General features: G+C 44.9%; 5 protein-coding genes across 6 annotated transcripts; 3 read left to right on the top strand and 2 right to left on the bottom strand.

The window, feature by feature from the left end:
- The first annotated feature begins 1,192 nt into the window (after positions 1 to 1,192).
- On the top strand, positions 1,193 to 2,782 carry Tango14 (transport and golgi organization 14). The gene is made up of 3 exons (XM_018004122.2): positions 1,193 to 1,351; positions 1,415 to 2,037; positions 2,217 to 2,782. Exons 2-3 carry the CDS (start codon positions 1,546 to 1,548, stop codon positions 2,556 to 2,558), a joined length of 834 nt encoding a protein of 277 aa, XP_017859611.1. The 5' UTR covers positions 1,193 to 1,351; positions 1,415 to 1,545; the 3' UTR covers positions 2,559 to 2,782.
- A 9-nt stretch (positions 2,783 to 2,791) lies between these two features.
- Positions 2,792 to 7,942, bottom strand: LOC108611455 (uncharacterized). 2 transcript variants are annotated; one of them, XM_089463776.1, is made up of 5 exons: positions 7,774 to 7,942; positions 6,926 to 7,038; positions 4,408 to 4,627; positions 3,747 to 4,335; positions 2,792 to 3,689 (listed from the first exon to the last, which is right to left on the bottom strand). In XM_089463776.1, exons 2-5 carry the CDS (start codon positions 7,018 to 7,020, stop codon positions 2,911 to 2,913), a joined length of 1,683 nt encoding a protein of 560 aa, XP_089319902.1. In that variant the 5' UTR covers positions 7,021 to 7,038; positions 7,774 to 7,942; the 3' UTR covers positions 2,792 to 2,910. The 2 variants fall into 2 exon arrangements, with proteins under 2 accessions (XP_089319902.1, XP_089319901.1); XM_089463775.1 differs by having other exon boundaries at positions 6,926 to 7,044; positions 7,774 to 7,941.
- Positions 7,943 to 8,051: 109 nt separating this feature from the next.
- IntS14 (integrator complex subunit 14) lies at positions 8,052 to 10,391 on the top strand. Its single transcript, XM_018004119.2, has one exon. The coding sequence runs from the start codon at positions 8,598 to 8,600 to the stop codon at positions 10,341 to 10,343; it is 1,746 nt and encodes a 581-aa protein (XP_017859608.1). The 5' UTR covers positions 8,052 to 8,597; the 3' UTR covers positions 10,344 to 10,391.
- A 250-nt stretch (positions 10,392 to 10,641) lies between these two features.
- Positions 10,642 to 11,433, top strand: LOC108611458 (uncharacterized). The gene is made up of 2 exons (XM_018004124.2): positions 10,642 to 11,105; positions 11,161 to 11,433. The coding sequence occupies exons 1-2, from the start codon at positions 10,737 to 10,739 to the stop codon at positions 11,332 to 11,334; spliced, it is 543 nt and encodes a 180-aa protein (XP_017859613.1). The 5' UTR covers positions 10,642 to 10,736; the 3' UTR covers positions 11,335 to 11,433.
- On the bottom strand, positions 11,369 to 14,486 carry Plap (phospholipase A2 activator protein). Its single transcript, XM_089463455.1, has 6 exons — positions 14,301 to 14,486; positions 13,936 to 14,142; positions 12,998 to 13,864; positions 12,546 to 12,935; positions 12,238 to 12,477; positions 11,369 to 12,167 (listed from the first exon to the last, which is right to left on the bottom strand). The coding sequence occupies exons 2-6, from the start codon at positions 14,094 to 14,096 to the stop codon at positions 11,456 to 11,458; spliced, it is 2,370 nt and encodes a 789-aa protein (XP_089319581.1). The 5' UTR covers positions 14,097 to 14,142; positions 14,301 to 14,486; the 3' UTR covers positions 11,369 to 11,455.
- Between the last annotated feature and the right edge of the window lie 6 nt (positions 14,487 to 14,492).

Here is a 14,492-nt window from a genome sequence, read left to right as displayed (position 1 = left end):
TTTTTATGAATTGTTAATAGAAAATAAAAGGTACTTAAATACAAGCGCGCATCTTCAATTAAAACCCTAAATCGTTCAACCAATTCCAAGTTGAGGTAGGCACAGGCCAATGTTCATGTCCCATGCGTACACACAGTCAAATGTATATACATACATACATACATACGTATGTGAGGACTTCACAAGATCGACCAAATGCAAATGCTGGGCTGTAAAATTGCTACAGGCGGCAAGAGCTTCGCACACAGGCATACAAATGCTCATAGTACATGTAGCAAGCGAGAGTGTGTATGCATGCCAATCGCAAAAACATTTTCATTATGCGCACCAACGCTTTCATACCCTTCCCACAAATAATAACGAAAACGCATGGCAAACGGCTTGAAGAGTTCGGAATATACTTCAAGTAAGGGAAGAAACGGCAGTCTAACGCGAAGAAATTTCAATTTTCGTGAGCTGCTGCTTGTGCTCACATGCATACATACATATACATATTGAGAGAGCAGAGAGCAGAGAGAGCGAGAGAGCAAGAACAAAAATTGAGCATAGAGACATCTTTTATTCAACATTTGACCATCTCGGTCGAGCGCCTGAAGCGGAATGATTGTACCTTCGCATATTTTCGTAGCCCGAACCTAAAAAGTGAAGAGCCGAGCAAATACGAAATTGATAGGCCCTGCGAGTCAGATTTTTCGGTGTTGAAAAACTTTGTACTACATGTCTAGTCTATGTGTTCTCTGGTCAGTGGCTGTATTAAATACGAGAAAAGATATTTTGGTTTTAAAATTGAACAATAATTTCCCTAGTTTTCAAAAATTTTGGTTCACCAGAAAACATTTTGATATGTATTTAACAAAAATATATTTATTTATACCAATTCAGAGAAAATTTAATTAGTCGCTATATTCAAATTTTTTACAATTTGCTCTATCCCAATTTAAATGCAGAGCTTTAAGACTTCGGTAAAACAGGGGAAAACAAATCCGAATCTATGTTTATGTCCGCTGAGAATAATCAATTATATCAGTCTTTATAACTGAATATTTTTATATTTTATGAGTGCATTATTTATCTTATTCTTATTATTTAACTAGAGCAATAAATGTTTATTTGAAAAGCCGTTAAGGCAACAAGAGCGATGAAATGCAGCTGCATACAATAATCACCTATCGATAATAATTCGTAGATACTGTCGGCGATACATCGATGCGCATCGATAGCTGCGATTCATCCAACTTAGAACACGTATTTGTGTAGATATGTGCGTGCGCCAAAAGGGGTAATGAAAAACTAGAGTTCAAGTTATGTTGCTTCTTAGCAGCACAATTAGACCATTTGCGGCTTAACATACGTAAGTGGCTAAGCTAAATTGTTAGGCTAAATACAAATTCAATGTCTACGTCTCTATTTGAAGGTTATGTGCGGGCACAGCTGCAGCAACAACACGGCAACAACGCAAGCAACAGGAGCACCGTTGCCCGGCACCTCAACAACACGACTTAAGCATAAATATAAACTAACAATTACCATTCCAACCGCACTAAAATGATGATGCAATTCGTATGCCAATTGCTTGGCCATCTCCTGATAATATGCATTGCCGCCTTTGATCTGCTGCAACAGCTTTGGGTGCGATTACACGCCCTAGCCAGCAGGTCATATGACTACTTGCAATGTGATCAGCGAGCGTTTCTAGACAGCGCACTGCGCGGGCTGGAGAAATTGCCGAAACATCTGGTGTTAGTTGTGGGACCGGATGATTGCTATGTAGATGTGGCGTTGCTTAAGCGCATTTTCAGCTACGCTCAAATTGTTGGCATACCCTATTTAAGTGTCTACGATACGCGCACCCAGGGTAATGGCTATGTGGATCTGTCACTCTTCTGTCAACTGGACGAAAAGAGCGAAAGATGCTTCCACTGGCCATCATCGTCACAAGCTAAGGAACAAAAACTCATACAGAATGGCCATAAGATTAACCAAAATGGCACTAGCAATGGCTATGCCAGCAACGGTGCACATCAGAAGCAACTACAGGTAAGTTAGGGTTAAAGCAACTGATAAGGGCGTTATCAATGGTTATTTGAGCTGTTCCTCAATAAGCGTTCATTCATTTTGCTGGAAAGATAACTTCACTTGTATCTAATATTCCCGTGAAAACGCCTAATCAGTTTTGAAAGTGTATATTTCTTATCTTTTGAATTGTTAAATTGTAGGTGTATCAAATTACTAGAGCCGATGGCCATGCGCTAATTGCCGATGTCTGCCGTGAGCTGTACGAGAGCCGCAAAAGCGTCCAGGTGCAAGCGATGCTGGAGGAGCGCCAAAAGCTAACCAATGGCATCAATGGCATGCTGAACAAGAGGCTGGGCTACGCCGTACCGGAGCCAGAGCTGGGCATTGTGTTCTCCAGGCAGACGTGCACATACGGCCTGCTGCCGTGGCATGTGCGCTTCACCGAGTTCCATACGCATCGCAGCGGCAGTTACTTCGATGCCAAATCCTTTGCCCAGGTGCTGTACAAGTATGCGCGCTGTGAGCAACGTTGGGGGAAATAATAGGTTGCTTCTTATGTTCTGAATAAGTTACTTTATGATAATATTCGATGTACAATAGATTAAGTTAATCGCCTGCAAATTGTAAACTTAAGCAAAAAGTGAAAAGACCCACACACACACATCATATATGTATATATAAATATATATATAGATATACATGAATTTTTGTTTGCTATTGTTTGTTATTCATAAACGAAATGTATTTGCAGAGATTTACACATGAAGCATGTTAATTTGAGTTTTGCATAAATATTTTATGTATTTTAATTGTAAGTTCGATAACTTAAAGGCTAATGTTAGGCTTTTATTGTATATATATGTATATGTTGTTGCCTGGACGCATCCTGCGGCTCTACATGCTGGGCTCGGGCTGAGCGTGCCGCTTCGACAGCAAATTCACATCGGTCAGATACTTATTCTTCTCGATGTTGTGCGGCCCGGCACTGTTGGGCATGCGCTCGTGTATCAATTGAAAGGAGCTGCGCAAGTCCATCAGGGAGTCGGCCAGACCCTTCTTAATGTTGGCGAACTCACTGGACATGAGGGACAGCTTGCCCAGCAGATAGTTGAGATTGTCGTCCATGTCGATCATATGCTTCTTAGTCTCCTCCACCTTGCTGCTCAGGCCCATCATTGTGCTGAACGTGCTGTTCACATAGCCATCGTGGCCGGCCTGCATCAGGCCGAGCATCTCGCGGCTTTGGCCAATTTCGGAGCTCATGATCTCGATGCGATGCCACACCTGCGACAGAGCCGTATCCAGCAGTCCGCTGATATTACGATTGGACTCCTCCTGCGTCTCCACCAGCGTATCGTTCAGCTCGTTGAAGCGCGCCTTCACCAGGCCCGTCAGCTCCGCCACCTGCTGCTCCAGCAGCAGACTCACCTTCTGCACAATCTGCAGCGTGCCGAACTCGACCTTGCGCTGGGTGTCCAGCACCACCTCCGAGTTGGTCATCATGATGTTGTTGAACTTACCCAGCGCATCGAAGCCATCGTTCAGCTTACTGTGGCTGGCATTGATGCCCTTGTAGAGCTGGTTGAGCAGCGTCAAGTCGCCCGACAATTGCTTCAGATCACCCTGGATGTTCGCCTCCGTCTGCTGCATGTGCTCCGTGGTCTGGCGCAGTGCTGCACATGGAACGGGAATAGATAGAAAAGAAGTCGATGTCTCTCCTTTCCACTCACCTGTTTGCTGACCCAGCAGCGATTCGGTCTTCAGTGCCGTCAGAGCATTGAGCGTCTCATTGTTTAGCTCCTGCATATAGGCACGATCCTTCTCGTTGAGACCCTGGGGAGCAGCTGGTGCCTGCAACGTGGCATTGCGCAGCTCAGCCACTTGAGTGCTCAGTTGACCCAGACGTTCCAGAAGCTTCAGCTCGAGCTCATCATTCTTGGGCGGAGCCACAGTGGTGACGGCAGCCGCGGCGCTGTGCTGCTGCAGCTTGGCCTCGATCTGGCTAAGCAGCTCATCGGACTTGGGCATGCGCTCGAAGCCCTGCTGGGTCTGTTGGGCGGCCTGTTTGCTGTTGTCCAGCAGCTGGGTCACGCTCGTCCTGAGCTGCTTGAGCTCGTCGAGCAGCTGCTTATTGATTTGCTGTTGTTCCTTCACAAATGCATCGGGCAGTGCGGAGGCGGGGGCCGGTGCTGGCGGAGCAATTGCCTTGGGTCCACCTGGCGGGTTCTTGAAGCATTCGTCGTTCTCGCGCATCCATTGGAACATGTGCTCCATGGCCCGATTGAGTTTGTCCGTTTCCGTATTATACTTCTCCTCTTGCTGCACAATAATAATAATAATAACAGTAATAATAATATTGACTAACACTAACGATAATATGAATCCACTCACTGTGATCAACATGGTCTCTATCTGACTGACCCGCTCGTCCAGTCGCCCGAATATCCCGCTCATCGGCTCCAGGCTCCGCTGGCCCTTCTGCAGGGCCTGCATTGCCTTCTTCAAGAGCTCGCCCAGTGCACGCTCTCGATGCTCATGTCGCTCCAGCTTGTTGTCCAACTGATTATACGAATAGATCAGGGATTTTAGGGTTCCACTTAAGTCTTCATTGCTGGAACGATAGAAAAATGGAAGAAGAAGAAGAAGAAAATTAAAGAAATTTAATTTAATTTAATTTCTGATTTCTATAAGTAGTAAAAACTGTATTTTAATTAATTTAATTTATTAAATAATTAATTATAATCAAATTAAAAATATGTAAAGTATTGAACAAAAATATATATAAATTGCAACAGTTTTTTAATGATTACGCATTTAATCATTTCGCTGTCGAAATTCTAAAAAAAAAAAAAAAAAAAAAAAAAAACAGTTAACATTTGTGTAAAAATTATTTTAAACTACTTGAAATAAAAAGAAAAATATATTTATGGTTTTTGAAAATAAATAAAACTGATAAAATGTTAGTTTACTTCTTGTTTGCTTTATTTTTGACAACATAATGATTTTATTTTTTTATTTTTATTTTTTTTTAGAAAGTTAGTTAGCTTTAAAAATATTCTGAACAATTCTAAAACTTTTCATTTATTGACAATTAATATTTTTTACACTTAGTATTTTTCGAACCGAGTTTTTAAACTTTTCAAAATGTCTAAATAAGTAAATTATTAATTTTAAAAAAGTTTCAAAACATTTTGAAAATTTGCCGTTTTTAACAAGAAGACACAAATACTGTAAAAATGTGTATCTTTGCAATAAAATGTAATGAATTCAACAAGGAAATTCTAGCTTGAAGCATTAAATGAAATATTGACTAGAAATTTTATTTGACAATTATTATTTTCTGTTCAACATTACATTTCGAATGTAAGCTGAGAAGCAGAAAATTCTTGTGTCAATCACAGGGAAGAGATGGGCCGTTTTTATGGCAGAGTCATCGACAGCTGTAAATGCTGATGGAACTGGGACGGCGACGGGGCCTGTGCCTGGGTACGTCTGCAATCGCCATAAATGACTTGTAAAGATCGAGATCAATTCTCATAAACATGCACGGCCCACCCTGCCTGCTAATAATCTACAGCTCGGCGCTGTCTCAGGGTCAGAAACCCTTTTAGATGCGTTGCATATTGTGTGCATGCATGGATGCGTGTGTGTGTGTGTGTGTGAAATGCATTTATGCTGATAGATATGCAGAGCAGCAAGAGAGTGGTAAGAGTGCCAAGCAGCGAGTGCCATGCGCCCCGATAGGCAACATATGTGCCGCAAGCTTCCCTGTCGCTGCCCATTCCCATTACGCTATCCCATCCCATCTCATCCCATTCCCATTCCCATTCCGCAGGCCATTTGCATGAAGTGTGGGCCAAAAATAAATAAACAAACAGCCGGAACAGACAGACAGAGCCACATCTCCATCTCCCTCTCTCTCTCTGCCTCGCTCTCTCTCACTCAGTTTCTTTGAAGGCAATAGTCATTAGTTTTGGGGGGAGCTGAGAGCTCTGTCGAAGGCGTTGCCCTATGCATGCCCAGCATATGGCACCCGGGTCTGGATCTCTGGCATTAGACATTGGTGATGGTGTTTACATCCGAGAACTGTAAACGTCCTGGCGCCCCATTTGATATCTACCACATTTCGCAAAGAAACATTTCAATTTCAGTTCTCTACTGCATTATATTTCACGCTTCGTTCCGAAAATCTGAGGCAAAGTGCGTGCGAGTGTTTGACATGTGTCAAACTGATTTCAGTTCGAATAAGAATCAGTCAGAAAGAATAGCTAAAGAGCTCGAAAAATTCAAATACATTCTAAAATGTTGCAATGTCTCATTTTTGTCTCGATAAATATGTATGTATTATAAATTATTTATTTTAATACGCAAAAGACCTTAAAACATTTTGAAAATTGAATAAAACAAATTTATCAAAAAGGAAAATTATTAAGGTCTTAATTTGGGAAATCATATCATATGTAATATTAAAAAAAAAAAAAAAAAAAAAAAAAAAAAAAAATTACAAAAAATGAAAAGTACTAAAAATCTTGAAAACTTGAACTATACATAACATATATTTACATATGTCTACAATCCTTACAAATTTTATCGGGATATATAATAATATTTTTTTAAAAATTACTCCATTTTTCAAAGGATTTTTAATTTGAAATATTTATAATTTTTTTTGCATTTTATTTATTTTTTATTTTTCAAATTGCTGAAAAAAAATTTTATGATTCAGTCACACTACTATATTTTATGACCATATATAATTTCGAGATTATACTCGAAATTTATGTATTAAAAAAAAAAATGTATGTAAAATATGATATTATATAGCATATTCATACATATAGATATATATGCTCTGTATACGTATGTGATCGTTTGCTAATTTAAATAACTTTGGATATGTTGTACTTACGTGACGGGTGATGCTTCGGCATGCATCGGCCATAGGTTGAGACTAATTAGAGCTAGAAATACTAAAGCAATTGATGGATGGTTTGCAGTTGCCATTTTTCGATCTCCAATTAGCTGCGGCTATGCAAATCCGAATTGGGTTGAAGTGTTTGATTCGTGTAAATTGAAAACAAGAAGAGAATACATACATATATATAGTGAATATGTGTATAATCAAAAATTGAAATAAATTCATAGTTTGTATGGCAATACATTCGTTTATTGAAAAATTTGTGCAGCTGTAAACATTGGCACATTTATGACAAGGCAAATTGTTTAAACAATACAGAATGCAGCGCCAATTAGTTCCTCGTTGCTATGTCTATCTTTGCTTTGTTTATATTGAAATCTGGAGCTCTGCATATAGAGCGCTATAAAATTTGCCAAGAATAAGACGCATTTCTTTCATACCATGCATGCACCAGTTTTCCGTTGATTGCATTTTGTGGACGGTAGTAAAATGCAAGCAGGAAATTGGGTCAGAAATATGTAAGTGAAATGATTAAATGAGCACGATCTGGACATTTTATAAATTACACACATCTATATTTATATACATAAATATATCAATTTGTTTATGTCTTTGGCTTAAAATGAAATAAAACAAAAAACCATATGTCCTTATCGCATTAACGAATTGGGTTAAAGGTTGATAAATTGTGAATGCTAAGATAGAACACTTCAGTATTTAGTATATATTATATAGAATCGAGTACATGTGCTGCTGGGCAATGTTATTGAATCAAAAATATAATATATTCATGGAATAATATTTATATATATGTATATATAACTCTTATAAATACACACTTGTATCAGTTGCAGAGTAGCGATGGGATTATTATTATAGAGGAGCTGAGCAGCTCTCCAAGTCTCAAGACCACTGATTCGGTTGCACTTCACTGGGAAATTTAACTAGGAATTTTACTATTTGCGGGAGCTGATAACGTCCTCACTGCACGAGCAGCGCACACTGAATGAGCAGAAGATGCTGGCGCCTGGCACATAGAGTTCTGATGTCTGATAATTTCGTTGCTCAGCGCCGATGCTGGTTGGTTGGAGAGGGTGGGCGAGAGTGAGTGATCGTGCTCAGATGTTTCTAATTAAATGTAATTAAAAGAGCGCAGCCTGCCAGTGAAGAGCATAAAGTTGCGTTTATAGCTTCCCGCATCCTAAGTCGAACTGCACAGCATGGTAGACGTAGGAAATGCAATTGAATCAAAATTCAATTTGTTTTAATACAAAACTATTCAATGCATATCAATCATGAGGCTGATTAATTTGCTGCGGCGGCAATGCTCAAGCCAATAAAATTCTAATAAATATACATTTAATATAATTGTGTGACTGCTCGCATATTCACTGCAATTCTGCAACATTTTACTCAAATCTTGACGACATTTCAATTGATATTTGAATATTCACTTTGGCGCCATTCTGTAAATGCAAATCATGCTACAAATACTAAGCAGCCTAGTCAACGTTGTTATCGATAGTTCATGCATTGCATCTGAAGTTTCCTCGATGTTTATAGCACAGCGACAGATATCGATAAATTATGAAAATCAGCTGTTGCCGGCGTTTGTTTATATTGCCAATCAAACGAATTTATTGCTCAGTTAAAGTTGGGAAAAATGCCAACAATAATTGCTTTGGATACATCGCTATCCATGTTGCGTCCTGTACCAGGGCGCAACGACCACACGTACCAGTCGCTAGCCCTGAAGGGCATCCAACACCTGCTGGACAACTTGACCGCATCGGGAAAACTCGAACACGTAGCTCTGGTCTTGTACACCACAGTTTGTGAACTGAAGGTGGATTTTACGCGCGACTACGATCAGATTCGGCAGGCGATCAAGAAAATCGAGCCCCTGGACAAGGCCTGTCTGTTGACCATGCTGAAGACGTCCGTCAGTCTCATGGCCACCTGGGGCACTCAGAATCTACTGCAGTTGGTGGTGTTCACGGACTGCGGTCCGGGCTTTGGCAGCACATCGATTGCCGGCTTCCTGGATGCATATGCGGGCAAAGAAGCCGAACCAGAATACGCCTGGCTCAAGGCACTGGCCACCTACAATCTGAACTTCATCTGTCTGGGCGTGCACAGCGACCTCTATTTCACGCGTGGCGTGGCACTGCACCAACAGCTGTTGGACGCCGCCGGCCTAAAGGGTCAGCTGTTCATGACGAAGCCTGTGAAGAATATGGAGACGGGCGACGCCAACACTGGCTGCAGCCACAAAAGCGAACTGGGCCGTACGGCTTTATTCGAGCTGATCGAACGGATGTGCGAGTGCAGCTACAAGCTGACGGAGGTGACGCTGAAGTGCGGCCACTACTTCCGCCTGGAGAGTCCCGTGCTGCTCTGGCCACCACCGATGCCTTACGAGCAGAGCGCGCCCTACGGCGGAGATCCCACGATTCGGCACATCGATCAACGCATCGATGTTTGCGGCTTCCTGGCCCTGTCGGATATCGGCTCGCCGGCCACCCTGAGCCGGCACTGGGTGCTGCCCAAGGTGGAGCGAGAGAAGCCGACGCGACGCTCGGGTGGATTGGCGTCGGTGGCCAAGCCGCCGAAGCTAGCGCTCGATGTTAGCAATCCGCACTATGAGCTTGAGAAACTGGAGCAGGACATACGCGACTTCTACATGAAGGACACCAAGGAGGCCGAGGAGAGCGGCGACGATGCGGACGTCAGTGTGGTACTCAAGCATAGCCAGCCCCAGACGGAGCAACAAAAGGACAATCTCTGTGTGCTGCTCCATGGCGCTCTCAAACAGGAAAATATGGCCGCCCTGGTGCTGCTGGGCGAGAAGTGGTACGGCTTTATGTACTCCTACACCGACCTCAAGAAGAGGTCCAACTTCATGCTCAACATACTGCCGCCGGGCTCCCATGTGATACCCTGGCTGGGTGACCTTGAGCTGCTCGGTTTTCCCTCGGACCTGGCGCCCGGCGAAACGGCCAGCTTTCCGGTGCGGGCGGAGCGGCGTTCGTATTCGCAAAGCAGCGTCGTGTGGATACGACAGGCTAGCCTCCAATCTGACGTGCAGAAGGTGCTGCGCCATGCCAAGAAAATGCCCGACAAGACCCAGCATTTCTACAAGGAGCTCAATCGCATTCGGCGCGCTGCTCTGGCCCTGGGCTTTGTGGAGCTGCTTGAGGCGTTGGCGCTGCTGCTGGAAAAGGAGACCACACAGCTGACACTGAATGGCGTCAGCACCGAGTGCACCTTGCAACTGCAGCATGCGGCCACAGAGCTGCGCAAGACATCGAATCGCGACATCAAATCCACAATTGTCCCATTGCAGAAGGCAACGGCTGCTGATGCCACAACGGCTCCAGCGCCAGCTCAAGGCGGTTATTTGTACTAGAATCTAGGCTAACTCTTTTAATGTTAATAAACATATTAAAAATATAAATTTGTCTGTCTTCATTGCTTTTGTTTTGCCCTGTTAATAGTAGTAACGGCTGTTTATGCAGTTTCTAATTTTACAGCACTATCGTGACAATGCACTGCTTTTTATCGACCTATCGATTAGTTTGTTTGCTATGTTAACACAAATAACGACTGTTTAGCAGATCATTATCACCAATTATTTTTAGTGGTATGGTTTATTTCTGTGCGTAACCTGTTAACAGTTTAGTTAACAGTGAGTTAGTTGATTTAAAACGTCTACTCTGCTGTCTGTCATTTTACAGCACTGTGACCTATTCACTAATCGTTATCGATTATTGTTGTTTATTATTCTTCATTTGCATCCACAATGGGCGGTCCTGAATTACCCACAGATCCCGGAGAGGATCATACTTTTCAAACGCCTCCAATTGAGCATCCACACATTGGCGAACAGAGCGATGACAGCGCGGATTCGGATGCGTATGATGGCTATCAGCCGCTTGCAACCGACGCTGACGAAGCGGGCGCAATGCCCAATGATACCGAAGTCAGGGAGTACGGTGCAGCTGCTGAGACACCTGATGAGGACATCGACTTGATGACAGCGGAGGTGACACACGGTGATCCGAATATGCCAGCCATTGAAAGTGCCGATGCAGAAATCGAGCGGCAAGTCTGGAACGAGCCACGGCCGCAGGAGCTGCAAATGGAGCTGGACAAGGCACGCACAGAGCAGGTAATGGATGGCATTGAATGGGAACTATGAGAAATTCAACCATGATTTCCCACAGATACTCAAGGCCATGGCCAAGATAACGTTGCCCAACATAACAGTGCCTGACTGGGCTAAAGGTGTGCCTGAGGAGCGCTGGAAGCACGAATTGCTGGAGCGGATTCAAACGCGCAGAGCAGCGCCTGGAACGGAAACCGGTGCTGGACAGCTGCCCAAGACGTCAGCTGATTAATACATTCCCACACACACATATATATATATACATGTTATAAGCTAAGCATAATGTATTTATTGAATTTGACTCCCGAATATATAAAAATTTTAAAATAAATGCACGCCAGGATCCAGAGATCTTAGAATACGGCGAGAAGCGCCTGTCCCACCATGTTGACCTTGGCAAAGTTCTCGTCCTGCGGTGTGTTCGTCAGCTCGCGCAACTTGTCCATCACATGATCGACGGAGACCACCAGAGCGATGACCTCCTGGCCGCAGGGCGTTGTGGTGAGGTTGCCAATGGCCTGCATGGCGCGATACCAGGCCTCCAGATCCTTGGCCCACTTGAGCAGCTCCAGCAGGCCCGAGGTGACCACATGGCATACCTCCGACTGGGCGACGCTCAGCGTCTGCGAAATGGTCAGATTCAGGTAGAACGTCGCAATCGCAATTTGCAAATTGGGGCTGCCCGCGCGTATGCCGCTAACGAGCTCCACGATGTGCGGCAGCTGCGTCTCCAGCTGCTGTCGACCACTACGATGGGTCAAGGCGTTGGCCAGGCAGCGACAGACCATCAGCTGATTGGCCGCCGCACCACTCAGTTGCGGGATGACGCTGCTCAAAAAGTTGTGGCTATTGTGGAGCAGACTGAAAATTGCTTCGTGGCGCACGGCCAGGCGCACAACGTCCAGCACTGGAAAGAGCATGCCAGGGGGCCATTTGAGCAGCAGCAGTAGCGCCTCGAGTGCTGTAGGATCCACCTCGGGGGATTTATCTGTCAATCGTATGACCGCGAGCAACAGCTCATCGCCCACCTTGCCCTCGGCGCTGGTCAGCTTATTGTTGAACTCTCTGTAAGAAAGGGATGGGCAACGGATTAGCATTTGCTGGAGGAGATAGAGGAGCACCTACTCTCCCTTACTTCATCTTCTCCAGCACCTTGTTGGCGTCGCATGTGTCGAAGGTGCGATAGGTGCTCACGGGGAAGTGTTTGTCGCTGGCGCTCACGAAATTGACATCGATGTTGGATGGCCTCTGGCTGCTGCTAGTGGAGTAGCTGGAAGATCCGGTGAAGGGATCCATATTGCCACTGCCGCGGACATTGCTGCTGCTCGAGCCGGGCACATACCGTGAGCCGCCCGTGAAAGGATCCTGATATCCGCTGTGAAAGTAATGAGAACAATCGATATTTATCGATAAATTTAATTAGATATTAAATGAGTTATTTACGCCGTGCTCTGGGTCGCGACGACGGGCGCACTTTCGGAATTCTTGACTATGAAATTGGCCACCTGATCGAGATAGGCCTGGGGAAGGTTATTGCGATGAATGAACTGTTGAGCCGCCTGCCAGGGATCCTCGCCGCGATTGTAAGGCAACTTGATGGGCGGCTCCGTGTCGGAGATATCCACGTTGAACACATAATCGTACTCCTTGCCCTCGTGCAGCTGCTTGCCGGAGGTTTCCTGAGTGCCACCCGTGGCGCCGGTCACATCGCCCACCAACGACCATTTGCCCAGCTCCCAGGAGTAGCACTTGACTGACCCATCCACATGACGCACCATTTTCGTTTGGCCCTCCCGCGTGCCATTGGACAGCAAAGCCTCCGGCCCGGGCAGGCTAAAAAAGGAAAGCTCAAATAAGTATATAAGTATTTTGGATGTAGTCCTAGGTGCACTTACTCCGTCTTCTTGACACCGCCAATGTCCTCGCTTAGCTGCGCCTTGTGCGTGCTCACCGCCATCTCGAAGCTGGCACGAACACTTTCGGTCGCCTGGCGCGCTGGATCCTGGCTGAAGACTCGCACGACGCCATCGCTGCAGCCGGTCACAATGTCCCCATTGCGCAGACAGGCCACGGACCACACCGAAATAGCCGGATGCAGGATGGGCGCGCCCAGCTGGTCGCCGGTAATCACATTCCACATGCGCAGCGTGCTGTCCTCGCCGCAGGAGACGACAATGTGCTCACCCAGCGCCTGGTTGCGAGCCATCGCATAGATGTAGTTGGTGTGGCCGTTCAGCTCTCGCACACATTCGCCGTCCTCGTTCCAGAAACGGAGCACGGCATCGTTGCCGCACGAGAGCAGCGAATTAGCGGGCAGTGGGATGAGGCCACGCACGCAGTCCGTGTGGCCCTTGAGCAGGCGCAGCTTCTCGCCTCGAGCATTCCAGTAGTAGATGCACTTGTCGGCGCCGCCGGTGATATACTTCTGCTGGGCAGACTCTGTGGCCACGGCCCAGACGGCCGCCTCGTGACCCTGGAGCGTCACAAATGTGACATCGCCCGTTTCGCTGATGAGCCAAATGCGCGCCGTTTTGTCCCAACTGCCGCTGATGATGCTCCGCGCCTGGAGGCCGCCGGCCAGGGCACACACAGTCGATTCGTGGCCCTTCAGGGTGATCAGCGGCACGAAGGCATCGTGCTGATAGACACAAATGGTGGCATCGTTGCTGGCCGTGCAGATCCACTGCTCGGACTCCAGGTAACAGATGTAGGATATGAAGTTCTTGTGGTCCTGCAGGGTGACGCTCTCGATATACTCGTTGCTGTGATTGCAAGATATTTTATAATCTAACTGAAAGGTTTTTAATTGCATTATCTTTGGCTAGCTACGAACCCGCTGATCGGCTTCCAGAGCTTTGTACTTTTGTCCCGCGAGCCGGACACGATAATCTGACCAGCGCCCTCTGCATTGCCAGCGGCAGCAACGGCGCGCACATCCAAGCTGTGGCCCAGCAGCTCGCAGCTAATCTTGTAATGATCCAAAGTGGGCTCCATTTTTGCACTGCTACTGACTTTGCTCTTTTTTTGTCGGCGTTTTTTGCTAATAATATTTAGTGTAGAGGTGGGAGTAACTAGCTATCGATAACATTTAACATTGGGTGATTTGTGCTTAGTATGCAGTGCACAAATAACGGGATATTTGTAAGAATATATATTTGCTCAAACTAATTGTGGCATGCTAAAACATGCCTTACTTACATTATGTCACTTTAATAGATTTATAGTTATTACTTTACACTATACCATGTCTAATACACGTAATTTGAAATTTAAACAATTTTTAATTAGCAGTTATACACCAATTATATAGAAATTATCTATATTTAATATAATTATTTTTAATTTATTTTTTCTTACTAAATTAATTCACGCTTAAATAAATAACTAAAT

The sequence above is a fragment of the Drosophila arizonae genome, chromosome 3, assembly GCF_054131065.1.
Source record: "Drosophila arizonae isolate 15081-1271.41 chromosome 3, UAZ_ARI_1.0, whole genome shotgun sequence".
In the NCBI taxonomy this organism is placed as follows: domain Eukaryota; kingdom Metazoa; phylum Arthropoda; class Insecta; order Diptera; family Drosophilidae; genus Drosophila; species Drosophila arizonae.
This window is presented reverse-complemented; position numbering and strand designations above follow the sequence as displayed.

Excerpts from the sequence above, each read along its gene's own strand:
- Plap (XM_089463455.1), bottom strand. The coding sequence starts at position 14,096 with ATGGAGCCCACTTTGGATCATTACAAGATTAGCTGCGAGCTGCTGGGC. Across the intron at positions 12,936-12,997 it reads GGCGGTGTCAAGAAGACGGA|CCTGCCCGGGCCGGAGGCTT; the intron begins GTAAGTGCACCT and ends TTCCTTTTTTAG. Across the intron at positions 12,168-12,237 it reads AAGGTGCTGGAGAAGATGAA|AGAGTTCAACAATAAGCTGA; the intron begins GTAAGGGAGAGT and ends CCTTTCTTACAG.
- LOC108611458 (XM_018004124.2), top strand. The coding sequence starts at position 10,737 with ATGGGCGGTCCTGAATTACCCACAGATCCCGGAGAGGATCATACTTTT. Across the intron at positions 11,106-11,160 it reads ACAAGGCACGCACAGAGCAG|ATACTCAAGGCCATGGCCAA; the intron begins GTAATGGATGGC and ends GATTTCCCACAG.
- IntS14 (XM_018004119.2), top strand. The coding sequence starts at position 8,598 with ATGCCAACAATAATTGCTTTGGATACATCGCTATCCATGTTGCGTCCT.
- LOC108611455 (XM_089463776.1), bottom strand. The coding sequence starts at position 7,020 with ATGGCAACTGCAAACCATCCATCAATTGCTTTAGTATTTCTAGCTCTA. Across the intron at positions 4,628-6,925 it reads GCCGAAGCATCACCCGTCAC|CAATGAAGACTTAAGTGGAA; the intron begins GTAAGTACAACA and ends CTATCGTTCCAG. Across the intron at positions 3,690-3,746 it reads GCTGCTGGGTCAGCAAACAG|CACTGCGCCAGACCACGGAG; the intron begins GTGAGTGGAAAG and ends TTCCATGTGCAG.
- Tango14 (XM_018004122.2), top strand. The coding sequence starts at position 1,546 with ATGATGATGCAATTCGTATGCCAATTGCTTGGCCATCTCCTGATAATA. Across the intron at positions 2,038-2,216 it reads CACATCAGAAGCAACTACAG|GTGTATCAAATTACTAGAGC; the intron begins GTAAGTTAGGGT and ends GTTAAATTGTAG.